Source organism: Dipodomys merriami, unplaced genomic scaffold, assembly GCF_024711535.1.
Source record: "Dipodomys merriami isolate MVZ:Mamm:240054 unplaced genomic scaffold, mDipMer1.0.p SCAF_28, whole genome shotgun sequence".
In the NCBI taxonomy this organism is placed as follows: Eukaryota; Metazoa; Chordata; class Mammalia; order Rodentia; family Heteromyidae; genus Dipodomys; species Dipodomys merriami.
The window spans coordinates 4,905,298-4,932,400 of record NW_027204270.1 but is presented as its reverse complement, the minus strand read 5'-3'; the positions used below and the strand labels follow the sequence as shown (position 1 = coordinate 4,932,400).

Genomic DNA, 27,103 nt, shown 5'->3' with positions numbered 1-27,103 from the left:
GACGGATATTCATAGTCTCAACACTACATGGGTACATGAAGAAATACCTGCACTATGATAACATGTGGGAACATTTTAAGAACACATCTTACGACTTTCTGTTCTACCATTTCTTAATAGTTCATCACATCTCCCAGTATACATTGTGTAATCTTAGCCTTCCACTTAGAGAATCTCCATCCAGCTCTCTATTCAGATGTATGAGCGCTTTTCTGGCTGTTGTACAATGTTCATGCTGTTTTTTCTGAAGATCACCTGAGCCTCTATATTACCCAGATGATGCTGATTGTGTTTTATATGTGTTTCAGCACAGTGACCAAGGTCACCTTCAACAGTGACAGGTCATGTTCTAGATAAAACATAATGAAAATAGCAACTTTTCTCCCCCCCAAAAAAAACTCCCATGAACTCCAGTCAGATCATGAGGAAAGATCTAGACACATCCCAACAGAGACACTATGTTAGTCCAATTGAACTACTATAAAACAAAAAGCCATGCACTGTATAGCTTAGGGACAAAATGGAAATATAAAATGGAAATGTTAGGGCTCACGGTTCTGGAGGCTGAGAAATCCAAGATGGAGGTGCCAGCCCGCCGGGCAGCAGGTGAGGGTCAGCTTCCTGGTTCACAGGTAGCTTCTTCTTCTCTGTGTCCTCATATAGAAGAAGGAAGAAGAATATTCTAGCACTGTCAGCTCTTGAAAGGACACTAATCCCATGATGAGGATCCCACCCTTATGACATGATCATCTCCCAAAGTGCACACCTCCTACTGCCATCCCGTTGGGCATTAATGGTTTCAACGTAGGAATTCTGAGAGAAACAAACATTCAAATTATAGCAGAGACACTCTACAATATACCTACCCAATACTTCTCAGAAGTGTCAAAGTCCTCGAAAGCAAGGAAAATCTAAGAAACTGTCACAGCTTAGAAAGGTCAAGGAGGCAGGATACCAAACATTATGCTGTGTCCTCAAAGAGATCCTGGAACAGAAAAAGGGATAGTAGCAAAAATTGAAGGAAGATGATTAAATGGGGGCTTTAGATAATAAGGATATATCAGCATTGGTTTCTTAACAATAACAAATGTGTTATACTCATGTAAGGTTTTAATAAAGAGAGAAACAGTGTGGCAACTCTCATCTACATGGGTCTGTGAATCTAAACTGTTCTTAAAAAATACACACAGGTTCTGCTTAAAGTTGATGCAGTTGTTTGTTTTGTTGTGCTGGTCCTGGGGTTTGAACTCTGAGCTTGGATGCGGTCCCTGAGCTTTTGTACTCAAGGCCAGCACTCTACTACTTGAGCTGCACCTCCACTTTCAACTTTTTGGAAGTTTATTGGAGATGAGTCTCATGGAGGGGCTGGAAAGGTGGCTCAGTAGTAGAGCACTTGCCTTGCATGCATGAGGCCCTGGGTTTGATTCCTCAGCACCACATAAGCAGAAGAAAAAAAGCCGGAAGTGGCGCTGTGGCTCAAGTCTAGAGTACTAGCCTTGCACTGAAGAGCCGAGGGGTTTCATGGAGGCCGGGCACTGGTGGCTCACGCCTGTCATCCTAGCTACTCAGGAGGCTGAGATCTGAGGATTGTGGTTCAAAGCCAGCCCAGGCAGGAAAGTCCGTGAGACTCTCAATAAATCACCAGAAAACTGGAAGTGGGCTGTGGCTCAAGTGGTAGAGTGCTCACCTTGAGCTGAAGAGCTGAGGGACAGCGCCCAGGCCCAGAGTTCAAGTCCTATGACGGACAAAAAAAAAAAAAAGGTGTTTCATGGACTTTCCTGCCTGGGCTGCTTTGAACCACAATCCTTAGATCTCAGTCTCCTGAGTAGCTAGGATTATAGGTGTGAGCCACGATTGCCCAACTCTACAGTGTGTGTGTGTGTGTGTGTGTGTGTGTGTGTGTGAGTGAGAGAGAGAGAGAGAGAGAGACAGACAGACAGACAGACAGAGACAGAGACAGATTGAAGTGGAACTGTGGCTCAAGTGATAGTGTACCACCTTTGAGTGAAAAAGCTAAGGGACAGTGGTCATATCCTGAATTTGAGTCCAAGTACTGGCACACACACATATACACACACACACAATTCTGTTAACATGAGGGTAGGTAGTCCATAATTAATTTTGTATTCTTTTCTCCTTTTTTTTTTTTTTGCATAGTATTGGACTTTGAACTCAGGACCTACTGCTGAGCCATGCCTTCAACCCTGATTTTCACTGGTTATTTTTAGGGTAGGATAGAATTTCCCTCCTAGACATGTACCTGAGCCACAATCTGCCCACTTCTGGGCTTCCTGTTGTTGCTGAGATTGTGGGTATGAACCACTGTGTCTAGCTTCCCATTGTGGAGATGGAGTCTTGCAGACTTTTTCTGCCTAGGCTGGTTTTAACCTCCTTCCTCTGAATCTTAGGGTCCTGAGTATTACAAGCGTGAGCCACTAGTGTACCACTTTCTCCTCTTCCTCCTTCTCCCTCATCCTCTTCTTCTTTTAAATAAGACATAAGAATCTGTAGTGATGAGAAATAAATAAAACTGCCCAAGTTCGAATCCTCAGTAGCCAGCTGTGTAAGCTGGCCAAGTAATCAGTGTCACTTTCTTTGTACACCAGTATGATGTGTTAACATATACCCCAGAGTTATTATGAAGTTAATTCATACAAAGCCTTACACATCCCTGATTCTAAGTACATGCTGCAAAAGTGATAGCTAGTATTACTTCTAACTACAAAAATACTTCTTAAGTACATTATTCCCTACTTATAAATCCTTAACACGTGTGTGAATACATACTGCATTTTCTATTTGGCCAGTTGTCCTGCTAACAGGCCAGTTTCCCACTACCCTGATTTATACTTAGGGTATAAAACTTCTGTATTTATGATTATTTTCTTAGTTTAGAGGGGTTCAAAGTGCCTATTTTATTCTCAAACTTTTTTTTTTGACAGTATTTGGGATTGAGCCCAAGGCCTCCCACCATGCCCTGCCTTTTTGCTTCCAGTTTGTTTTTCAGATGGTGGGGGGGCGGGGGGGGTGTCTCATGGTAACTACGCTTAGGCTGGTCTTGGATAGTTATCCTTCTATCTGTTGCCTCCTGAGTAGGTGGACACAGGTGTGGGCTACCATGCCTGGTGATTCTCAAACTTGTAGAGATGAGAACCTTTTTTCCACCAAGAGCCATATGGATATTTACAACATCATTTGTGGGCCATAAAAATTACCAGTACAGACAGACAGCTGTGGGTAGGTGACAGGAAGTATATGCATCTCTTGGTATAACAAATGACTTTGAGGGTCTTAGACAGCTTATAAGCCGGACATTCTCCACCAGAGAACTTTACTCTGATGAATCTTCCTTTATGTTTTTATATCAGGGCTTGATATCAGAGCCTGGAGGCTGCCCCTCAGCCTTTTCCCTCAAAGATGGTGCTCAACCACAGCTCCACTTCTAGCTTTTTGGTGGTTAATTAGAGATAAGAGTCTCAGAACCTTTCCTGCCTGGGCTGGAACATGATCCCAGATATCAGCTTCCTGAGTAGCTTAGGATTTCTGGCGTGAGCCCTTAACATCTTCTCAATGAACTGCATCATCACCACATGCTTACTTGGAGACAGAATGCTGGCTGCGTCTTTGACTTCTCCTCTCCTTCCCAGTTGCAACAATCCTTAAGTTCTTGCAAGTCCAGATTCAAATGGAAACCCAGAGCCAGTCTTTCTGGTATATTTTTTTTGCTTTGCTCCTGCTCAACGGCTATCCCCTCTCCTCAATTCTTAGGGTCTTCTGGTAACTGCAGAATGCTCTCCTCCTAGCTTCTCCAACACACCAATCTGTCTCCCACTTTTGGCTGTTCTTGTACTCAAAACATACTTCCTGCACATCCATCCCTCCTTCACCCCCAACCAAGCCTCCTGGTCTCCAGGTCTCAGCTCAGGTGCCACCTGGCCTGTCACCACTGTCCCCTATTCCATCACTCACTGATTGCACCCTGATGGTTATAATGATGTACGTATCTCCAAGGGATCCTCTTTCTTTCCCATTAGACTATGAGTTTCAAGAGGACAAAGACTGTCCATTTTGTTTGCTAGTGCATACCCAGTATGAAGACAGTGCCTGCAGGCAGGTTAACTGATCATCGGAATAACTGAATGAGTGCTGTATTCCTCCTCTTCACAAAAACTAAGCTCTTCAGCACTCCTGAGGTTTTTTTTTTTTTTTTTTAACCAGGTTTCTAGAATTTACCATGTTCCACAAGGATAACCAGTTCCCCACATTCACAACCTTGCTCTTAACTCTGCATTTGTTCCTTTAAAAGCATGAGCTGCCATAAAAATGGCTCCAGCAGAGGTCCTTCCTTCTCCCTGTCAGACACTGGAAGGCAGATCCACTCCAGTCCAGTGATGGGATAGGGGACAGTGGTGATGAGCCAGAGGGCACCTGAGCTGAGACCTGGAGATGAGGAAGCTTGGTTGCGGAGGGGTAGATGTGCAGAAAGTATGTTTTGAGTACAGGCACAGCCAAAAGTGGGAGAGAGCTTGGTGTGTTGGAGAAGCTACGAGGAGAGCATTCTGCAGTTCCCAGTAGATCCTGAGAGAGAATTGAGGAGAGGAGATAACAGTTGCGCAAAAGCAAAGCAAAAAACATTCCAGAAAGAGCAAAACGGAGGACGGCCTTCTCAATAACTTCTTACAGAAAACTCTTCTATGTGATAAGAGAACTCAGAGGCAAATAGGAAATCACAGCTTTACTATGCAGTTAAAAAGAAAACATCTGGGCTGGGAAGGTGGCTCAATGATAGAACTCTTGCCTTGCATGCTCAAGGCCCTGGGTTCGATTCCTCAGCACCACATAAGCAGAAAAAAAAAGCTGGAAGTGGCGCTGTGGCTCAAGTGGTAGAGCGCTAGCCTTGAGCTGAAGAGCTGAGGGACAGCACCCAGGCCCAGAGTTCAGGCCCCAAGACCAGAGCCCCCCCCCCAAAAGAAAAGAAAACATCTTAGGCTGAGCCCTGATGGCTCACACCTATAATCCTAGCTACTCCAGAGGCTGACAACTAAGGATTGCCGTTCCAAGTCAACTTGGGCAGAAAAGTCCCCCTGAGACTCTCATCTCCCACAAACCAAAGAACGGGAAGTGGTTCTGTGGCTCAAGTGGTAGAACACTAGCCTTGAGCACAAAGAGGCTCAGGGACAGCAACTACGCCCTGAGTTCAAGCCCCATAATCAACAAGAAAGAAAAAGAAAACATTTTTCAAATCAATATCCAGTCACTGAGTATCTGCCTTATCCTTTCAACCCAGTGGGGAACAATGCAAAGGTACTCACGTTAGAAAGTTCTGCCAAGGGGCTGGGAAGGTGGCTCGGTGATAGAGTGCTTGCCTTGCATGCATGAGGCTCTGGGTTTGATTCCTCAGCACCATATAAGCAGAAAAAACCTGAAGTGGCGCTGTGGCTCAAGTGGTAGAGCGCTAGCCTTGAGCTGAAGAGTTGAGGGACAGAGCCCAGGCCCAGAGCTCAGGCCCCATGACTGAATAAAAAAAGTTCTGCCAAGGCTTTAGTCTACATATTGAAAAAAAACTTATTTTTTAAAGGAAAAGTATATGGACATTTATGAATTTAGAAATAAATGCTCACCGATTCACAGCTACTTGGTAGCTTGCCTTTGGAATGCTGAGAAGGTCCCCTCTGCCCTTGCCTGATCTCAAGGACAGCTGGTGCCCCAAACCTCCCTATTACAGACCCCTTTCTTTTTTTTGGTAGGTCATGGGGCTTGAACTCTGGGCTTGGGCGCTGTCCCTCAGCTCTTCAGCTCAAGGTGAGTGCTCTACCGCTTGAGCCACAGTGCCATGTCCGGTTTTCTAGTGGTTTATTGGAGATAAGAGTCTCATGGACTTTCCTGCCCGGGCTGGCTTTGAACCAAGATCCTCTGATCTCAGCCTCCTGAGTAGCTAGGATGACAGGCATGAGCCACCGGCGCCCAGCGCCCGGCCTTACAGACCCTTTCTTTGTCTTAAGGTTTCATGGCCTATGAAGAAAAAAATACTGCATCGCCAAGTAAGGCATTTCATTATTTGAACCATTTATGCTCTTTAGATTTAATGAAATGACCTCTGGGACAAATCAAACCAGGTAATATACCACAAGCAATTGAGAATTTGGGAATCTAAAATGAAAGATCTCAAAATATCAAAAAAATCTCAAAGAGTATATCACAATGATGAGAACAATAATAATGAAAGATGATACTTATCAAACTTGACTGATGCAGGCCCTGATCTAAGTAAATTTTCCATGGACATTTATCTATTCAATAGCCACATGACTAGTGCTAGAGTGTGACTGCAGAGCTCGGGCCCTTCATCACTGAACCAGTCTTCTTGCTCTTCCTTCTCCAGAATAAAAATGCCTAATTACCAAGGGACACATCTGGTAAAATACTACTCAACTATTTTAGGACCAAGTCAAAGAAGCAGCCTGATAAAGATTTTTCTTTAAATTTTAGCATAATTTTACTTTCCATGTATGGCTGTGTATGCATTTATAGCTCATCTATATAAACACACTTCATATGTGCTGGTGGCAATGAGAAAGAGAAATATATTTCTGAAATCGTTTAATGAAGTTTACATTAATACTTTAATTAATTAATTTGGCAAGGGACTAGAGCACACCCTACTGGCCAGTGAATAGGAAATACAGCATTTGACTCAGACAGTGCTTAAATGATTAAACTTGAAGCTAATGTCAGATTCATAAGAAGCTTGAAAAAATTTACCTTGAAAATATCTAGAAGGCAGTTCTATTATCTTAAAAATATCTAGAAGATGTTTCTAAGATACTAAAGAATTCTAGCAGGTATAACAGTAAGATTGAATCAGAAATACAATATCCACCAATAGCACTGATCTTTGAAAGGTGGCTCAATGAAAAACAAACAACTACACAAGAAGCCTGTCCCAAACTCATACTATGATAGTTAAATCTTGTCCCTAACACTTAAACTAGTAGATTAATAAACTCCAATCAGGCCATTCATTCTTCTTACAGGCTGCATATCCTGCATGCATAAACTTGTATATATACCTATGTGTGTGTGTGTGTGTGTATATATATATATATATATATATATATATATATATATATATATATACACACACACACACATTTGTATATATACCTATGTGTGTGTGTATATATATATATATATATACACACACACACATATACACACACACATAGGTATATATACATATAATCCTTTTAGGGGAAAAGCTAGGAAGAAATATTTTTATTATAACAGAAAGAAAAGTGGGCTGGGAAGGTGGCTCAGTGGTAGAGTGCTTGCCTTGCATGCATGAGGCCTTGGGTTCGATTCCTCAGCACCACATAAGCAGAAAAAGCCAGAAGTGGCGCTATGGCTCAAGTGGTAGGTGCCATGACCGGCCAAAAAACAAACAAACAAACAAACAGAAGGAAAAAAAACAAAGCCGGAAGTGGTGCTGTGGCACTAGTGGTAGAGCGCTAGCCTTGAGCTGAAGAGTTGAGGGACAGACAAAGCCCAGGCCCAGAGTTCAAGCCCCACAACAAAAAACAAAAAAGAAAAAATGTTGCAAAAAATCTTTCTGTTCTATTTCTCAAATGGCTTTGAAGGTTGAAATCAGCTGTGGTCTTCCTCATGGATGATTACTGAGCAGTCAGCAGCCTACAGGTCTTAAAGTAACCCACTGAGTTTGTTGGGTAAATATGAATATACACATACATATATTTGTTATGTATATCCTTATGCATGGTTGTTCCTAAGAGAGTGCAGTCCACTGACCTCTAAGAAATGTAATTTTTCCATCATTTATGTATTTTTATTGCACACAGTGACAGACTAGTAAAAAGAAGTGCCCAGCATATACTTCTCTCATGAATAGACAGAAATAAAGGCCTGGAACCAACAGGGGAATGTGACATGTCTTACTTTAAAAAATATTTCTTTGTAAACAAAGTAGAAACACACACACTTATCATCAAGAAGGAGAAGTAAAGCTGTGGCTCAAGCAGCAGAGTGCCAACCTTGAGTGAATTAAAAAAAAAAAAGCTTTGTGAGAACATGAGGCCCCGAGTTCAAACCCCATACCAAGATAAAAGAACAGACACCAAAATGTGTATACTCATTCACAGAACTCTTTTATTTCATAATTTTCCATATAAAATAAAAATATAGACTTGAGGTTTTTGTCCAGCATACTTACCTGATGCATGACTGAGAGGACAGAGGGAGTAATGTCCTCAGGAGAAATGTCTGCGATTCTCAGTTTGCTGAGCTGGAACCTCAGGCTTGTACTTGCTCTAAGGACAGTTTCTCCTATCCTGAGAGAACAGTGAATGCAAAATGGCAATGTGGGTCAATATGATGCAAGATTAGTATTTTAGATGTTAGGTTTAAGTTCTATTAAAAAAAAATCAGCCATCAGAACTTCCTTGGGGAATGGCTTCAACATTACATGGACAGTGAGAGATGTAAAAACAACATTTTTTTTCCCTACTGGAGACAATTTAAGACAATTTAGATGTGGGGAAAAGAGAATATTTTCTCTTTTTTTGGGGGGGGGTCCAGTCGTGGGGCCTGAATTCTGGGCCTGGGTGCTGTCCCTCAGCTCTTCAGCTCAAGGCTAGCTTGCTACCACTTGAGCCACAGTGCCACTTCCGGCTTTTTTTTTTTTGCTTATGTGGTGCTGAGGAATCGAACCCAGGGCCTCAGGAATGCAAGGCAAGCACTCTACCACTGAGCCACCTTCCCAGCCCCGAAAATATTTTCTCTAAATCTCTAATCTGCTGTTTGAATCTGTTACAGGTCAACAAATGACCATTTGATAAACATATATGCTGGTTACCTCATGTTGCTTAGTGTTTTCATTTTAAACTCTTCCCCCCCAAATTCTACAGCATTGTTGACATACCAATGTTAGTATAAAATACCAAATAGGCTATTAGATGAAAGATTTGTGGGATGTAAGTTTTCTTGTGTAATTCCTCTATAGCCAAGAGTCTTATATGAATATAATTGTAAGCTACATTCAGTACAAACTACCAGCTGTAACTGGCTTTTCCCTTTAAAATGAATAAATCAAATGTTTATTTTGCAAGTTAAAAGTAGTTCCAAAGAGAAAAGCCAGATAACTCACATATTACTCTTGATTTTTTTTGTGCACGTGTGACTTCAGATAATTTTCCCCAAACATTAGCACATCATTCAACTCACTAGTCCATGGTGAGTATCCTGTTGATCTTCTTTCTCTGCAGAAGAGGTGTGTTTGATGGTTGCTCTAGTGATTATCATTGTTTTATGAATAGGGGAATGTACAAGCATGCCAATAAGGCCAAAGCACAAATTATAACGTATTGTGATGGCTAGACATAGTGTTACTAGAGTTCCTTTCTGATGTAAGTAGAGCACATCTAGGTCTTTATTCAAGAAATGTCTGCCTGATAACTTTGAAAGGGGCTCACTGGCAGATGGTCTTTTCTATACTGCTAACAGCATGTGGGTAAACTCTGAACAACAAAAATAAATAAAGGAGGTGTGAAAGCGGACAGCTTTTTTGTGTGACTTTGAACACCTAGTTAATTTGGTTCAAAAAAATCAGTGTGACTAGTATCCATAAATCTTGAACAATACTAAATGAATGGCAATCTTTAAGAGGATGGGCTAAGTGAACTGACATACCTACAGCATAGGCGTGACAATGAACCAACCAGTCTGGAGGACAGCGCTAATCCTTCAGAAGGAAAAGAAGGGCAGTTACTTTCTCTGAATTCAACATCTGTGGATCCTGCCACTGAGAGTGGGCAAAGTGATGCTTCCATTTTGTAATGAATTTGGTGCTTAAGGCCTAGAATTCAAAAGTAGAACTATGAATTAAATTTAAAAGGATGTAATTAATCAAAGTGGAGAAAGGCAAAACAAAAAAAAGAAAAAGAAAAAAAAAACAACAAAAAGCGTTCCAAGGGGCATGTGTTAATCGTTAACCAAATGGGCAGCGGCAGACCTACGGAACACCACAGGCGTTATGGCCAGGGCCAGAGGGGCTCAGCGCAGACGAGGGCGGCAGGGCTGGGTCACGCGGGGACAGCGGCGGGGCTTCGGCGGCTTTCTCACTTCGCTACTCTGCTTTGTTATCATGTGTCTTATTTGTTTTTCGGTTAAACTGTAAGCCCAGCTTGCATCACCAGCACCCCGGCCTCCTCGGCAGGATCCGTGGCTTAGTCCCCGGCCATTGGTGGGCCGGGTGGACGCCCCCACCCCGGAAGCAGAGGTCTGTCAGGGAGGCCCTGCAGGGGCCGAGCGGAAGGGGCTCCCCCGTGCCACCCGTCCCTGTCCCCCAACTGTCCACCTCCGCCCCTCACTGCCCCCCACTGTCCACCCCAGCCCCTCACTGCCCCCCACTGTCCACCCCAGCCCCTCACTGCCCCCCACTGTCCACCCCAGCCCCTCACTGCCCCCCACTGTCCACCCCCGCCCCTCACTGCCCCCCACTGTCCACCCCCACCCCTCACTGCCCCCCACTGTCCACCCCAGCCCCTCACTGCCCCCCACTGTCCACCCCAGCCCCTCACTGTCCACCCCAGCCCCTCACTGCCCCCCACTGTCCACCCCAGCCCCTCACTGCCCCCCACTGTCCACCCCAGCCCCTCACTGCCCCCCACTGTCCACCCCAGCCCCTCACTGCCCCCCACTGTCCACCCCCGCCCCTCACTGCCCCCCCTCCATCCCTCACTCCTTCCCTCCCCGGTTTCCGGGCCCACCTGCCCAGCGGCGGGCCACAGAGAAAAGCACGCAAAACCCTCCGAGGCTGGCCGTGAGGAACCCCGTGCACAAAGCGGGGCCGCCCGCAGACCTACGAGGACAACGCGGGGTCAGCGGGTGGGCAGCGAAGCCCGCGGCCGGCCCCGCGTCGACTCCCTCAGGACGCCGGCCTCCGGGCCACGCCGGAGCGACGCCGCGACGGCCCCGCGCGAACGCTTCCGTCGCGGCATCGCCCCTTTAAGCAGCTCGCCTCCCGGATTGGCTGCGCTGGAGGGGCGGGGCCTCGGGCGTCGACGTCACGCTCCGCTCATACTATAAATAAGGGCGGCGCGGCGGAGGCGGCGGCGGTGGCGCCGGCGGCCGAGTGCGAGGCTGGAAGCGCGAGCGGGAGCTGCGGCGAGCGGGCGCGGCGGCGGGGCGCCTGCGTGATGTCTGGGCCCCCGAGCCCGCGGCGCTGAGCCACCGGGACGGACATGCGCGGGAGGGCGCCGCGGGGCAGCCGCCGCTCCGGGGGTAAGGGGCCTGGTGAGGAGCGGGGGTGGGGCGGGCTGAGCGCGGCGGCGCCCGGCTCTCGCGGCCCCCCGCGTCGGGCGGCTCCGGGACGCGGAGGCGGGGCCGCGGAGGGCGCGGGACCCGGGGGCCTCGGGGAAGGAGGGGCCGGACCCGCGCCCGTCACGCCGCTCTCCTCGAGGCGCGGAGGACCGGGCTCCGGGCGGCCCCGGCCGGGACACGGCGGGGAGCAGCGAGGCCCCGCCGCCCGCCCGCCTCTTGCCCCGGCCCCGCCGGGGCCACGCACCCGGGCGCCTGGGGCACCGGCCTCGGGGCGGAGCGTCGCGGGGGAGGGGTCCCCGCGCCGCGTCCCCTGGGCCGCAGTCCCGCGCGGACGGCGCGGGGGAAGCCGCCGGTGGCCCGGTCGCGGGCGGCACCACTTCCGAGGCCGGCGGCCTCCGGCCCTCCGCCTGACCTCCCCGGCCCCGGTGGTCGTTTCCCCGGTGCGTGGTGGTTACACTCCCCCGCGTTCCCGGGGCTTGCTCCTTCCCCCGCCCGGGAAGCGGGCTCGCGGCTTCCCAGAGCATGGCTCTGCAGAATTACGTGTCCGTACGTAATGCTTCTGGGGAATTTTCGTGGATTTATTCGCGTATCACATCCTTGCACAAACCGGATGACTCCTCCACCGGGATCGGTGCTGTATTGGTGATTGCTGGACTGAATCTTTATTAGGATTTCATCATTGCTTGAAAGAAACCAGTCTCTTACCTGATAAAAACGTGAATAGATTGTTAGTCATAAACTTAAGTGCAGTCAGAAGAGAGACTGTAGCTTTAAAAGAGATGTGTTGGTGACTGGAGGTACACCTGCACCACAGGTAGGGCAGGACTGGTTTCTAGGCAACTGTCAGGGGTGAAGAAAGGTGAGGTATAAATTGCCTGGTTTTTTTTCCTCCCGGAGAACAAGTGTTCTGCAAAGTTTTAAGCTGCTGTAAACCTGTAAGGATGTAGTGTATACACTTATTGAGACTAAAACATGTAAACTGCCTGTACCTAGTCCTGCATTAAAAAAAAAAAAAGACTTATGTAATTCTACCATTTGAAGAGACATTTTATTTAAACAGAGACCAAAGATAATCTTGGTCCCTCTGTCAGTAAAAATTAAGGTGAAAGAAGAACTTGGTGATAGTGGTTGATTGTATGCCATCCTCCCCCTCTCCGTCTGGAGGGGTGCAGAGAAATATAGGGAAGCTTCCTTCAGACCATCTTCCTGTGAGGTTTCTTTACCTGGGTGTTCTAGTCAGCACTTACTAGTAGGTGATAGAAACCTTGAACCAACAGGGTAGAACCTGGCAGATACATTAGATGGGAAACTCCTTAAGGGCAGGAACTCGGGCTGTGTTCAGCTTTTTTGTCTTTTGCAGGCAGCACACAGTTCCTGTTGATAAATAAATGCATGAAAGCATGTTCTACATTTTAAGGCTCAGCAGGATTGGACCCATCGCTGATAAGCAAATCTGCGGGTATTTTTTTTTTTATGGCTGTTATGAAATGCCTAAATTATTTACATTTTTGACAGGCAAAATATTGTTTCTCCTGCTTTCTTTACTATTGTTTTTTTCTACTTTCAAGTTCACAATAAATGCTGGTCACCCTTTTGTGAGATTTAATTATGTTACACTCTATGAGTTTTGTAGGAAAATAACTTGTCATTACTGCTCAGAAGTTGAACTAGATAATACTTCCTTTCTGCTCATACTAATGGTAGCTTTTAAAAGTCAGTTGCCTAAATTACAGGTACAGTGGAACATGCTTGAAACTGACCTGATTGTCAACATACCATCACATTGCTTTAGAAAGGTGTGCAGAGGAGGGTAAGGTGGTGCCCCGGGTAATTCCAGGACTTTGAATGTCATTGGCTCCTTCTACCAGAGAAGCAGCTCGCTCCTTAATCTCATCTAAATAAATATGGATCCTGGATCGGTACCTCATCATCAGAATACCCTTTTGCATCCTTTGCAGGTGTTTGGCCATGCTTTATAAAAGCTAATGAATAACCAACTCACTAGATAAACACAGCCCAGTTGTGGTATTCTGGCATTATTTGCACAGGATAAACACATGTCTTGTCTGGGTAGATGGTGCGGGGAGTTTCAGGGTCCTAAACTTAAATTCAGCTTGACACAGAGAGTTTGTGTGAAGGTTGAGAAAGATTACCATGGCTTCAGATTTCAAAAGCTGAGAGGAATAAAGATTCTAAGATTGAGTCTTCATTGATAGTTTAGGCAAGTTAATACCATAAACCAGCAATATAACAAAAAGATCTGTTTAGTAGGCCTCAGTGGATATACCTTTAAAATGTGGGTCTTGGGCTGCATTTGTTAGTGTCCCTTCAACCTGGACCTAGTAGGATGTAGGCACTGTCCAGAAGCCTTCATTAATAGGCTACAGAGAAGAAACTTGCCTGAGTACAGATTGGGCTTTAGAATCCATAGTTCATTCTGCAACGTCCAGTTGGTGTGGAAGGTTCTCTAATTCTTCTTAGGGCTGCCTCCTTTCCATCCTGTAGAAATAGTTTGAGCCACCTGTGAACACATCCTCTGCATTCTTAGCCCCACACTGTGCCCTGCTTGTTTCCTTGAAAGTGAGCACCGTCTGAAATGGCCAAAATTGTTCGCTGGCTTATTCATCTCCCTCCTTTGTTGGGTGGAAATAGCCATTATCAGACATCAACCAAGCCTCTTCCACTTAGCATAGATTCTAGTCCCCAGCGAGCACATTGTGTGTGAAAAGAATTAACTGTGCACTCTCAATTCCAGCCGAACCCTGGTCTCTGCAGTTGGTGGGCTTAGGTCTTGAGAATCTCATTCAACCTTCCTCCGCTGCTTCGCTTTCCCCAGTATTGGCAAGAATGTTTTGAGTTGAGAAGGGAGGTGGTTGTCTCAAATGATCAAGAAAGGGAGAGTGCAGTGGGGGAGGTGCTGGCAGATGGAAGGACAGGAGAGCCCTGGTGGCCAGACTTCCTCATTTGCAAGAAAGATGGAGATTATAATCCCTGCCTTTTCCCAGGGCTATGGTGTGGGGGCAGGTGAGATGAGGTGGTAGTTTGGAGAGTGCTTTCCAAATGTAAGATATTCCAGGTCTTGGAAGAAAGCCTGGTTATAATGCTGTCAACTGGGACCCATGCTGTGAGACTGTATTAAAAGGGATCCTAGTTGGGCACCAGTGGCTCACACCTGTTATCCTTGCTTGCTCAGAAAGCTGAGATCTGAGCATGGAGGTTTGAATACAGCTGGGCAAGGAAAGTCTGTGAAACACTTATCTCCAGTTAACCAGCAAAAATGCCTGAAGTAGACCTGTGGCTCAAGTGATAGATTGCTAGCCTTGAGCAAAAAAGCTCAGGGACAAGTGCAGACAGACTTGTGTTGTACCAGCGCATTACACTGTGGCAGAGGAAGGGTGTCAAGGTGGTTGTGTTGATAGTGGTCAGATTGATACCTCAGCCCACCCATTTTAGATACATAGGTCAAATGGGCAATTTATTAATTGGGAAATATGAGTGACTTGGAGTGAAACCAACTTTCATAGGCTACAGGTTATCCAAGAAAAGCTGTTACCCAAAATAGCACATCTTAAGTGTATCCCAGACAGCAGGTTTTACACTAGTTTATTCTTATCCCACCAGTTGAAGAGCCTGAGGGCTGCTAAGAGAGGCAGTGGTGGAAGTCCTGGCCTGGAGGGAGAGGTAGAGCAGCCCCCAGGGGGCACTGAGCCCCGGGACTGGTGCTTAGGGGTGGCAATGGGTGCTGGCTGTTATTAATATTACATAGTAATTGTAGCAATCCAGAGTTGACCATTGGGAGACTTAAATGCTTATTAAATACATTCAAAGCTTAAAAGACTCACTTCTCATCATTATACCATTGTATGCATTGTCATTACGATTACAATAGAATTCATAGATCTTTTGTCTATTATGTGCATATATCAAAAAAGTGAATTTTTCCATCCTGTGTCTATAGGAATTCCACATATATGGGTGTATGTATGTATATATACACAGTGTATACAAATACATATACCATCTGTGGCATTGTAGCCATTTTTATGTATCTATATGTGCATGTCTATATAACTGCAGTTTGTTCTGTAGGAAAAGTCCAACTGGCAGAAGAGTTCATTCCTGCTACCCTACTTCTCTGTACTATACTAAAATCATGTGGGCTAGATGAATCAAAAGACTATTGATGATCATACTTGAAGGAATTAGGTGTTTTCTTAGTTTGTTGGTTCTTAAAATTCTTAGCGGAAGTTTCCAAATTACTGACGAAATTAAGTCATTTCACTTTAGCTTTTCATTCACAGCTGAGGACCAAACTCAGGGCCTTACACTTGTTAGGAAAGTGCTCTTCCCCTGAGCTCAATCCCCAACCCCTGTCATTTCCTTTTGACAGTCCGAAGATAATTTTCCTCGCCCTTCCCTTTTTGCCAGCTACAAATGGGCATTTGTTAAGTGTTTGCATATGTGAGGGGTTTCTACAGAGTGTGCCACATGCACAAGTGCAAGTGTCATTTTTTTACCTTACTGGACTTCGATTTAATATTCACTGGAACCCCAGAATTTTGCTTGAATTCATGGATGAGCACCTGAATAAATCATCTTTGCATTTACCTTAAAGGTCTCTTTCCTGTGATACAGCGAAGGATATTTGAATTGGGGACTTAGTTTTTGAGATACCTGTGCAAACTGTCCTTTTGCCAAGTTCACAGAGAGAAACGGGCTAGAACATGATGTTCCATGATTTTAGATCTTTCTTTGTAAGCGTCATAAATACTGAATATGCCAATGTCACATCAGAACATTTTTTAGAGTATTAATTAATGACAAAGCAGAATGTGTAATCTGTCAGATGACCTGACTATAGTGTTTTAGACAGTCCCATTTTCTCAAAAGTGACACTTAAGGATTTGTTTGTTTTTATTCTTAAAGAATATGTCAGGTACCAAGGGCTCATGCCTGTAATCCTAGCTACTCATAAGGTTGAGATCTGAGGTTCATGGTTCGAAACCAAGCCTAGGCAGGAAAGTCCATGAGACTCTTACCTCAAATTAACAAGCCAAAAGCGGAGCTGTAGCTCAAGAGGGTAGAGTGCCAGCCTTGAGCAAAAGAAGCTCAGGGACAGCACCCCAGGCCCTGGGTTCAAGCGCTAGGACCAGCCAAAACCAAAATAAAACATGTATACTTGGGAGGATCTGAAATGGTGTAATGTGTCATGTTTCCAGGCAGTTCCTTTGTGTTAATTTTGGTGGTGAATGTAGTCACCTTACGTCCCCTGTGGTCATGGAAGGAGGGAGCTATGTAGGCAATTGTTAAATGTGGCTGAAAAGACCATTTATCACCCTGAATAAACAGAAATCAGGTTCTAGAACCAGATTGAAAGAAGGAAATTACATCACACTCTTAAATAAGGAAGCACTGGGCAGAGCTGGGTGAGTTGTAGGACAAAAATGTGCCCCTCCCCCTCTGCGGATTGCTCCTGAGATTTATTCATGAGATCCGTGTCTAGGTAAGCATATCTAGGTTACTGCCTTAAGGTAGGCCAGTGTGTATGTGTGAGTGAGAGACTGAATGGTTTCAGGGACTATTCTAAACCAAGGTGTTAAGACTTACCTTAAGAAAGGAGTACAGTTTGCTTTTGGTATAACTTTTTTTTTTTAATTTGAAAGGAAGAATTAGGAGTGGAAACACAGTAGGTACATTCTAGAACAAAAGGAATGGAATGAAAGGAAAGGTTAAATTCATTGTTCTCAGAAAGTCTTCTTAGCACTTGGCCCTCTGAGTTCAAACCCCTCTACAGCCTTCTTTCTCTGCCTTCCAAAGTACTCCCCTGAAGCTTGGAGGCAGTAGTCAGGCCCTGAGTTCAAGCCCAGGACTGACAGTAAATAAATAAATAAATTTATTTTTTAAAAGTACACAGTAGGGCTGGGAAGGTGGCTCAGTGGTAGAGTGCTTGCCTTGTATGCATGAGGCGCCCTGGATTCAATTCCTCAGCACCACATAAGCAGAAAAAGTCGGAAATGGCACTGTGGCTCAAGTGAGCTGAAGAGCTGAGGGACAGGGCCCAGGCCCAGAGTTCAGGCCCCACTACCAAAAAAAAAAGTACACAGTAGAAGGAGCCAATTTAAACACTTTGTTGTTAACTTGAAGCTTTTTTTTTTAAACTCAGCCTGAAAACCACTTCAGACTTTAGGAATAAATGTAGATATCCTAAGTTGTTCTGTGATTATTGGGCAGTCTCATCACTTCTGCAAGTTAAGTTTAAAAATGGGGGGGGGTACTGGGAAGGTGGCTCAGTGGTAGAGCGCTTGCCTTGCATGCCTGAGGCCCTGGGTTCGATTCCTCAGCACCACATAAGCAAAAAGAAAAAAGCTAGGAGTGGCGCTGTGGCTCAAGTGGTAGAGCGCTAGCCTTGAGCTGAAGAGCTGAGGGACAGCGCCCAGACCCTGAGTTCAGGCCCCACGACTGGACCAAAATAAATAAATAAATAAAAATAAAAATGAGGGGGGCATTTTCTCAGTATCCCCTGAGATTATTAGATGTAACTGATGCCAGTAACCTCATCCCATCCCAGAAGATCTGGAGATAGGAAGGGAGACCTGGCACAGGCGGGAATAATCAGGAGCAGCCAGCCCTACCCCCTCCGCAGAAAAGGAGGGCTACACCTGGGTGAGGAGTAGTTGGCTTCTTCCCGATGAGGAAAAAAGAAGCTGGCGCTGCAAAGGTAGGTAAGGCAGTGCCATGGTGGTCTGACGGGCCAGGCGAACAGGGTTTATCTAGGAGTCTTTGAAAGCTTGAGTGCAGTTAAGGAATACTATATAGGTTGGGTATTTTTGACTCCTAGCAGATTCACGGGAAATGTTCCCAGTAACAGCAGGAGGGAGGAGGGCGTTGAGAAAGGAGGAGAGTATGGCGCTAAGAGGATGGCAGTCGGCCTTCATGCAAGCTAAAAGTAGAGGCTGAAAAGTGTGATGTTGGTGCAGGAGCTGGGGGGGGCAAGTGCGAGGAGAAGTGTGAGATGCGGGGGGAGGGGGTGGCCAACTGGGCTGTTCAGCAACTGTCTGTGGAGGGCAGAACCACAGGCGTGAGGTCCACGGAGGGTTGGGCTTGGGGTGAGTGAAAGGAGACCCTCCAGAAACACAAGGTGCTGTAGGTTATATTTTTCTCCTTGAATTAAAAAAAAAAAAGATCTACACAAAAAAGATGGTTTGCAAGATGGGTGTGTGCATGTTTGACCCCCTACGCAGGCCGCAGACAGCTGGAGAGGGACAGGGCGGCTGTCCGGCCCAGGGCGGTGTGGGTGGGAGGAGATGGGGGTCGCGTCACCTAACAATGCCATCTTGCACTGTGAGAATACGGATTTTTCTCGCACAGGTACTTTGTGTAATTGTAAAGTAGAACTACAGTGACAAGGAGCCAGATAAAATGCATAAACAATCCAGTTGAGTAGAGGCGGGCCGGCCAGATCAACTGCCCTCCCGAACAAGGAGTGTCCACACTGAATTCGGATTTTTAGAGACGTGATTTCTTAACCTCGGTTTCGAAAATGTGCTTCCAACCCTGTGTCGTGCACATTTTGAATTATTTTCTGAAAGAAGAAAGCATGGTCATTCTGTTGCCCTCCTCTCTCCCCCCGCACAAGCAGTAGGAAGTTGGGACAGTTTCATAGCACGGCCCATTCACAATTCCCCACTGAAATCTAGAGGAAGGTCACCTTCCATGAATACACAAAGACACTATTGTGGTCACCAGTGAGCTGGCTTAGTGAACACAATTCTTTTTATACTAAAAGAATTTTTCCCCCCTTAGGAAAGCTAACAAGTAGGTGATAGAAACAATGAATAAAACTAACTTTTTCTAGAACATATAAATAATTTTAAAGTGAGCGTTGGAACGGGAGTTTAGAATGGCAGAGCAGCTCCAGCAGAGGCTCTGGTTACGCAATCATCCTGTTGAAAGCTAGGATGGCGTGGAGGCTGATACAGTAATTACTAGTAGTACTTGTTGGCTGGCCGGCAGGTGGGGGCTGGGCCTCCTCCACTGCCCCCCCCCAGCATTTTCCTGTAATCTGGACAAACAATCTTCAAACGTGTGCTTTCAAACTACTTAAATACCATATTCTCCTTCCTATCTTGCCTTTCATTTTCCTATTACCACAGATCCTTTCCCTAGAGTCCTGCCAGTGATTGTGGGGCACTTAGAAGAGGCATGGTAAACCACTGGGCTGAGTACACAGAGCAGAGGCTGGCTCGCTTGTTAATTGGTTTCTAAATTCTTGAGAGCTTTACTTGATATAGTACATAGCATATTGGCCTTATTTCGAGAAAATTGGCCCTCAAAAGACCTCCCAGTAATTGAAGATTTTGAAGGGACAGAGTATTTTATCAAATATCTCTAACTAACTGGGTGAAGGCAAAATCTTGATGACTTGAAATAGTCCTGTGAGTATGTGTGTGTGGGACCTACCTCTCCCACACAGCAGCTGGGGGTGGTGGGTGCCTGGGGGGGGGGCGGGCAGGTTCAATCACTGGGCCCCTCAGCTGACCCTGAAATGAACAAACCATACCACCTTACCATCCCTCCTTCCTTTTTAATATGGGGAAAACAAAATAAAAAGCAGTATTATTTTTATCCCTTAACTTAAAAAAATGTAAGCTTTATGGGCTGGAAACATGGCTCCCGGGGTAGGGTTTCTGCCTAGTAAGGAGCCCTGAGTTCAAAACCTGAGTAAGAACTGGGCACCGGTGGCTCACACCTGTCATCCTAGCTACTCAGGAGGCTGAGATCTGAGGACTGTGGTTCAGAGCCAGCCTGGGCAGGACAGGCTGTGAAACTCTTATCTCCAATAAACCACCAGAAAACTGGAAGTGGTGTTGTGGCTCAAGTGGTAGAGCACTTGCCTTGAGCTGAAGAGCTGAAGACAGTGCCCAGGCCCAGAGTTCAAGCCCCATGAGAGACAAAAACAAAAACCCAAAACAAAAAACACCGGAGTAAGTACTGCCAAAAACCTTACCTCCTAAAACCACGCTTCATGCACTGATTGCCTTCAGTTCGTACTGGTGTCAGTAACAAGAGATAGGGGCTCAAGCCTTCTGACCATGTGCCCGCAAGGAAAAGGGAGAGCATGTCTTTTCTGGCAGAGCGCCCTGTCCAGTAAGAGGCTACTGATTTGTAGGTAAAGAATAGATTTGAAGTTGTTCAGAAACTGTTTTTTGTTTGTTTTTTAATCCTATGTGCTTCGGGTGCTGGTAGCTCACATTTGTTATCCTGGCTACTCAAGAGTCCGAGATCTGAGGATCACTGTTCAGAGCCAGCCCAGGCAGGAAAGTCTGTGAGACACTTGTTTCCAATTAACCACCAGAAAACCTGAAGTGGAGCTGTGGCTTAAGTGATAGAGAACCAGCCTTGAGTCAAGCCCCACAACCACCAACAAAAAAATCGTCTCTGTGTGTGTGTGTGTGTGTGTGTGTGTGTGTGTGTGTGTGTGTGTGTGTGTGTGTGTGTGTGTGTGTCCCAAAGGAGCTCAGTATTACATGGGATCACAAGTCGTGCCCTAGTGTGCAGGGCTGACGGTTAGTATAAGCAAACGCCAAACATCTAAATGCCTAAAAGCACTCTCAGGACCCCCAGAGCTGGAACCTCTGACAAAAGAGGCGTTTCCCCCCCCCCACTCCATGAGGAGCCACCAGTTTAAGAAACATGTACCCCGCCTTACAGGAGAGCAAGACATGACTTACAGGGCCTTGTAGGGAGGGAATGTGAGGAATGTACTTCACTTTGTCTTTGAAAGGGAGGAAGAAGGCTGTCCCAGGCCATGGCATGAGCTCGCAAACTTGATTTTTACAGAGTACTGGGAATTAGCATCTTCAATACATAAATATTCCTCTCTTGGACAAGCAACGTCTAGAGTTCTATGGCCAGCCCTGAAGTAGAGACTGCAAACAGATGCTAGGCTGCGGGACAGGCGGGCACCGTGCTGGAGTCTTCATGCTGGGCGTTGGTGAATGCCAGTTGTGCAATAGGAAATGGGATGCTTTCTGAAATGATATGTTTTTGAGATAAGGTCTTGCAGTGTAGTCCAGGCTGGCCTCCAAGTTGAGATTCATCTGTTTCCACCTCCTGAATGCTGGGATTACAGATGTACACCACCACACTTTCTTAGCTTGGGGAAAATGAGCAAGATTCATGTTTCCCACCCCGTTTGGCCATGGCTGACGTGGCCTACTGCAAGAGGAGGCTTGTGTGCTTTCGAAGGCAAACGTGGCTTGTACAGTTGTGAGGCTGTGCAGTGAGATAATCTCATTTTGTGAATACTTCAAGTTTGGAGTTGGTAACTTTTTAAAAATGTTCTTAGTATCAAGAAGTGAGAACTAAGCAAAAGTCTATAGCCGAGGGCTGGGAAGGTAGCTCAGTGGTAAAGTGCTTGCCTTGCATGCATGAGGCCCTGGGTTCGATTCCTCAGCACCACACAAGCAGAAAAAGCTGCAAGTTGGCACTGTGGCTGAAGTGGTAGAGTGCTAGCCTTGAGCTGAAGAGCTGAGGGACAACGCCCAGGTCCAGGGTTCAGGCCCCACAACTGACCAAAAAAAAAGGAAACACTACCATTTAAAAAAAAAAAAAGCTTTCAAAAAAGTCGACAGCTGAAATGTTTCTGTTCAACTTCCCTGTTACACAAACAGGCGATGTTGCTGCCCCCATCCAGACGATGCCAAAGACATGATGCTCATCTCTTCCTCCTCCAGGGAATGAAAGCTACTGGTTGACTTAAAACCCTTGGGCGGCTCGGATTTGGAGGCATCCCTTGGTTAAGGCGCAATGTCCGCAGCAGGAGTAGCAGCTCAGGAGATGAGGGTCCCATTGAAGACTGGATTTCTGCATAATGGCCAGGCCCTCGGGAGCATGAAGAGCTGCTGGGGCAGCCGCCCTGAGCTTGAAAAGTAAGTTGGAGTGTGCAGCTCTGAGCAGGTCACATGGGGATGTTTCAGTGGCCGAGCTCCATGATGACCAGGGTGTTCTCTGTTTTCAGTAAATTCTTAAATATCGATCCCATCACCATGGCCTACAGTCTGAAACCTCCTGCTCAAGAGCGCCTGGCTGTTGTGGGTACGTACTGGGAAAGCCTGGGAAAGCCAGTGGGATTGGCTTTGCCTTGTCCTTAGGCATTATTTTAAAGGTAGAAACGAGAGCCATTTTCAACAATAGTCTGACCCCTAGTGGCAGCAGGTTCTGAAAATAACTTTTGAGTTTTTCTCACACGTTTGGAACTCTCCTCCCTTACTGGGAGTCACTGGTTCCTAAAGAGAATCAACCGCTTGTGGAAGTGTGTACTCTTTGAAAATTAAGAGTGAGTTAAGGTCCGTCGTGGGTGATACCTACATCTAGAAAACGTGGACACCATCTCCCATCTATATTTCTAGTATTGAGTGCATGTTTGTGAGCGACTTACAAAATGAAGTCTAACGTCAGGTTAAAGCATGGAAAGAAGTGGTGTGTGTGCACTCGGTTCTTGGGTTCCGTGGGGCGCTGCTTACCGGGCGCACACATGGCTGTGGCTGTGTTCACCCGATGCCCTGGTGTGCTGGCCCTCGCCTTACCTCAGCCCAGCGGGCCTTGTATTGTTGCACGTCCTAAAAGGCAAGGCTGGTGTAGCATGGTACTCCTGTAAATGACATGCTGCTCACCTTGTGAGCTGTGCACACGTCACAGAACCGGCCTGGGCTGGTGTGGGCGTGTGCAGGGCACACGTCCCCGGGAGATGGAGGAGATAATTTGTTCTTTGAACCACATCACGTGCTCTCACCATTTCTGGCTCTAATTACACCCGTGGTGGTGGTTTGGGTGTTTTGGGGTGACAGTGCTCAGGCTGCCCCCTAACTTGGGCGGAGAGCCGGAGGCGCCCGTGCGGCGGTCCTGGCGTCCCTGCTCACCGTCCCTCCTCCGTTCCAGGGCACGGGGCGCCGTCCGCTTCGGTGAACGGCCACGGCTTCGCGGAGAGCGGCCCGGCTCCCAAGTCCAGCCTGCAGCCTCTGGTTTTCCCCGCGGGCGAGGGCCTGGCGCAGCGGGAGGAGGACCAGGTGGCGGGTGGCTTTGGAAGACTCTCGCTGAGCGGGCTGTGCGCGGCCACGCCGCCCCTGACGCCGGTGCGGGGCGGCCCCGCGTTCTTCCCGGGCGCGCCCCCGCCGGAGCGCGGCTCGCGGCCGCTGCCGCCGCTGCCCATCTCCGAGGACCTGGCCCCGGACGACGCGGACTGCGAGGTGGAGTTCCTCACCAGCTCCGACACGGCCGTGCTCCTGGACGACGGGCCGGCGGGCTTCAGGGCCGACCTCCCGGGCCGGCGCAGCTTCCGGGGCTGCGGGCAGATCAACTACGCCTACTTCGACACCCCGGCCGCGTCGGCCGCGGACCTGAGCGCCGCCGCCGCGCCCCCGCGCAGCCCGGGCCCGCCGCCGCCGCAGGCCCACCGGCGCCTGCGCAGGTCCCACTCCGGGCCGGCCGGCTCCTTCCACAAGCCGGCCGCCCGCGCGTCCGGCCACCCGCAGCGCGCGTCCCCCACGTCGGACGGGGACAAGCCCGAGGTGCCCCCGCGGGTGCCCATCCCGCCGCGGCCCACCAGGCCCGACTACCGGCGCTGGTCGGCCGAGGTGACGTGCGGCGCCTACAGCGACGAGGACCGGCCGCCCAGGGTCCCGCCCCGCGGGCCTCTGTCCCGCAGCAACTCCCGCACCCCGAGCCCCAAGAGCCTTCCGTCTTACCTCAACGGCGTCATGCCCCCCACGCAGAGCTTCGCCCCGGACCCCAAGTACGTGAGCAGCAAGGCCCTGCAGCGGCAGAGCAGCGAGGGCGCGGCGCAGCGCGCGCCCTGCATCCTGCCCATCATCGAGAACGGCCGGAAGGTCAGCTCCACCCACTATTACCTCCTGCCCGAGCGGCCGCCCTACCTGGACCGCTACGAGAAGTTCTTCCGCGAGGCCGAGGAGCGCGCGCCCGCCGCGCCTGCGCCCTGCGGCGAGAGGCCGGACTGCAAGGCCCGGGCGGAGCCGGGCGCCCACGGCAAGCGCAAACACTTGTCCTACGTGGTGTCGCCCTAGCGCGGTCAGCGGCGCGGTCAGCCCAGCGTCCCCTGCCCTCGCGGACGTTCGGGTAGAGCGGACGTCTGCCCCAGTCCGTAACTTAAAGATGTGATAGTGGGGGCCTTTCCCGTACGCCTCCTTTCCATCCCTGTGCATGGACCGGGGGTACAGCCGGCACCGTAGCCGCAGGCCAACCCGCCAGCGACCGTCCTAGAGTAATATATATTCAGAATAATGAACACCGCGCTGGAAGAAACGCTCCCGATGGACCGAGCACTGAGCAAGTGGAAGAAGACAAGCAGTATTGTTTAGATCAAAGCCCTAACAATTATTTTCCGCTTAGTAGTTGAAGACCTCTGGCTTGGGGGCCCCGCTAGCCCGTTGCATTTACTTTTGCAAGCGGTCTCCAGATCGGGACAGGCGCCTGTCCGCGCAGCCAGGCCCAGCCCGGCCCCGCGCCCTCTGAGTTTTTTCCTATGGAGGGGAAAGATAGTTTCTTGGGCAACTGCATCCTCTCCTGTACCTGTCTCACAGGCTGAAGACGAGGGAGCGAGTCGTTTCTCCGTCCGGAGGCCGCAGCGAGGGCCGGAAAGGCGCACCATTGAAAGCAGTAGCCGTGTGGTTGAGATCGCCTGTGTGGGCATGTGTGGTGTGTGTGTGGTTTTTTAGACTGTATTAATAAATACAACACAAGCTGGTCTTGTGTTGCCGGTTCCAGTTCAGTATTTCCCGAAGATCGTTTGCTTTTTAAGTGAAACACTTCTGACCAATAGCACAGCACGTCTTAATGCCAGAGGTCATGTCAGCATCTTCCCGCTTCGAAAACTCCAGCCACTGCCTCCGCCGCTCCCCCGAGCGAGACGCTTGCCCGCCCACCCCGCCTCGGTCCCGCCGCCACTCCCGTGTGGGCCAGCCACGGAGAAGGTGCTCGCTCCCAGACCGAGGGGCTGGCCGCCACGCCCCCGCTGTTTACAGTTGAAACTGCTGAATGATATTATTTGAGCTATTTAAAGCTTACTATATTTTAGTACGAACTAAATGAAGGTTAAAACATGCTTTAGAAAAATGCACTGATTTCTGCATTATGTGTACAGTATTGGACAAAGGATTTTATTCATTTTGTTGCATTATTTTTGAATGCTGTCTTTTCATTTTAATAAAGTTATACTACTTATTTATGACACCGTTAACACTTGTTTCTTGACTAAACTCCTCTTAGTGTCTTAGGTAGTTTGGCCTCAGGTAGTTGGATCTTATGTGCGCCTAGGTAGGACTCGCTGAAGTTTAATACACATTGGCGCCTACTGTCATTTTGGAAGTGGTCATCTGAGCAGCCTTGACCATTACGTGGGCGAGCACTTGTGTTGCTGCTGCTGCTGCTGTTTTGGTCGGTCACAGGGCCTGGGCGCTGTCCCTGACTTTTTGCTCAAGGAGAGCTCTCTAACACTTCGAGCCACAGCTCCACTTATGGTTTTCTGTCGATAAGTCTCCAGACTTCCTGCCCAGGCTGGCTTCGAACCGCGATCCTCAGAGCTCAGCCTCCTGAGTGACTGTTACAGTAACGGAGTGAGCTGGGCTCCGTGTCTCCGAGAAGCGGTGGTGGTGGCCGGCTGGGTCTGCGCCCAGGAGGAAGCCCCACCGCCGGCCCGGGCTGCGGCCTGCGATGCTCCGAGCGCCCTGGGAGGGAGCGCGCCCGGCTTGCTGGAGGCCACGCAAGGAATCCCACGGCCCGGCCGCTGTCGGAGGGCATGTCTCCGGCCTGTGGCCTGCTGCGCCCCTGCCACCCCCAGGTCCCCGCATCCTGAGGCGATGCAAGGCGCCTGCGCTGTGCAGGCCCGGATGTGACGCAAGCCTGGGCACGCGCAGATCGCCGCGCCCGGGAGGACGGAGCGCGGAGGGAGGCGCATGGCGGCTGCACCCACCCAGGCCCACCGCGGAGCCCCGGCTGGAGCACGGTCTCCGCGGGCTCGCGTCCCGAGTGCCGCCCCGGCGGGCCGCGAAGCGGACACTGGGATGGGCAGCGAGGAGCCGGCAGTGGGTGGCGGGGCCCAGCGCGCCCTGGCCCGGGAAGGACAGATGTTGGAGGGAACGGAGTCCTTGCGTGAAGAAACCATGCCATCCTCACGAGCGGCCGAGGGACCCGGATGGCACCGCGAGAGCCGGGGGGGGGGGGGGGGGGACGCTGATGTGCGCCTGCGCAGCGCGGCGCTGCCTCACCCCCGTGCCCACAAACATACCAATGGGAGCCAGTGCCGTGGCTGCTCTCAGCGGACCCACCCGTGCCTACACGCTCACTGTGTAACAGACTGGCCTCGAACTCGTTCACGATCAGTCCGAGGGCCGGCGTTCCAGGCTGGACCACTAAGAGCTAGCTTCCCCAGCACCACAAAGGAGGTGGGAGGAAGCGGCCCACCCGTCCTAGAGCCGTTCACAGCCAACCAGACGCAAGGAAGCCAGGTCCGACGTCTCCGCGTTCAGGAAGAAAACACATGCCTGTCTTGGTGGGGCGGCGCCGGTGCTGGGCTGGAACCCGGGTCTGCACGAGGCGAGACGACCCCTGAGCAGCACCCCCAGAACCAAAGGACATGTTAAGCTATATCTTAATTTGGTTCTCAATTTCATCACATAATATCTTTACATTGTCGGGCGCCTGTGGCTCACGCCTGTCATCCCAGCTACTCAGGAGGCTGAGATCTGAGGATCGC

General features: G+C 48.8%; 1 protein-coding gene across 1 annotated transcript; it reads left to right on the top strand.

Moving 5' to 3' along the window:
* The first annotated feature begins 11,141 nt into the window (after window positions 1-11,141).
* On the top strand, window positions 11,142-25,579 carry Errfi1 (ERBB receptor feedback inhibitor 1). Its single transcript, XM_070037273.1, has 4 exons — window positions 11,142-11,295; window positions 22,071-22,265; window positions 22,355-22,431; window positions 23,275-25,579. Exons 2-4 carry the CDS (start codon window positions 22,144-22,146, stop codon window positions 24,414-24,416), a joined length of 1,341 nt encoding a protein of 446 aa, XP_069893374.1. The 5' UTR covers window positions 11,142-11,295; window positions 22,071-22,143; the 3' UTR covers window positions 24,417-25,579.
* Window positions 25,580-27,103: the final 1,524 nt, after the last annotated feature.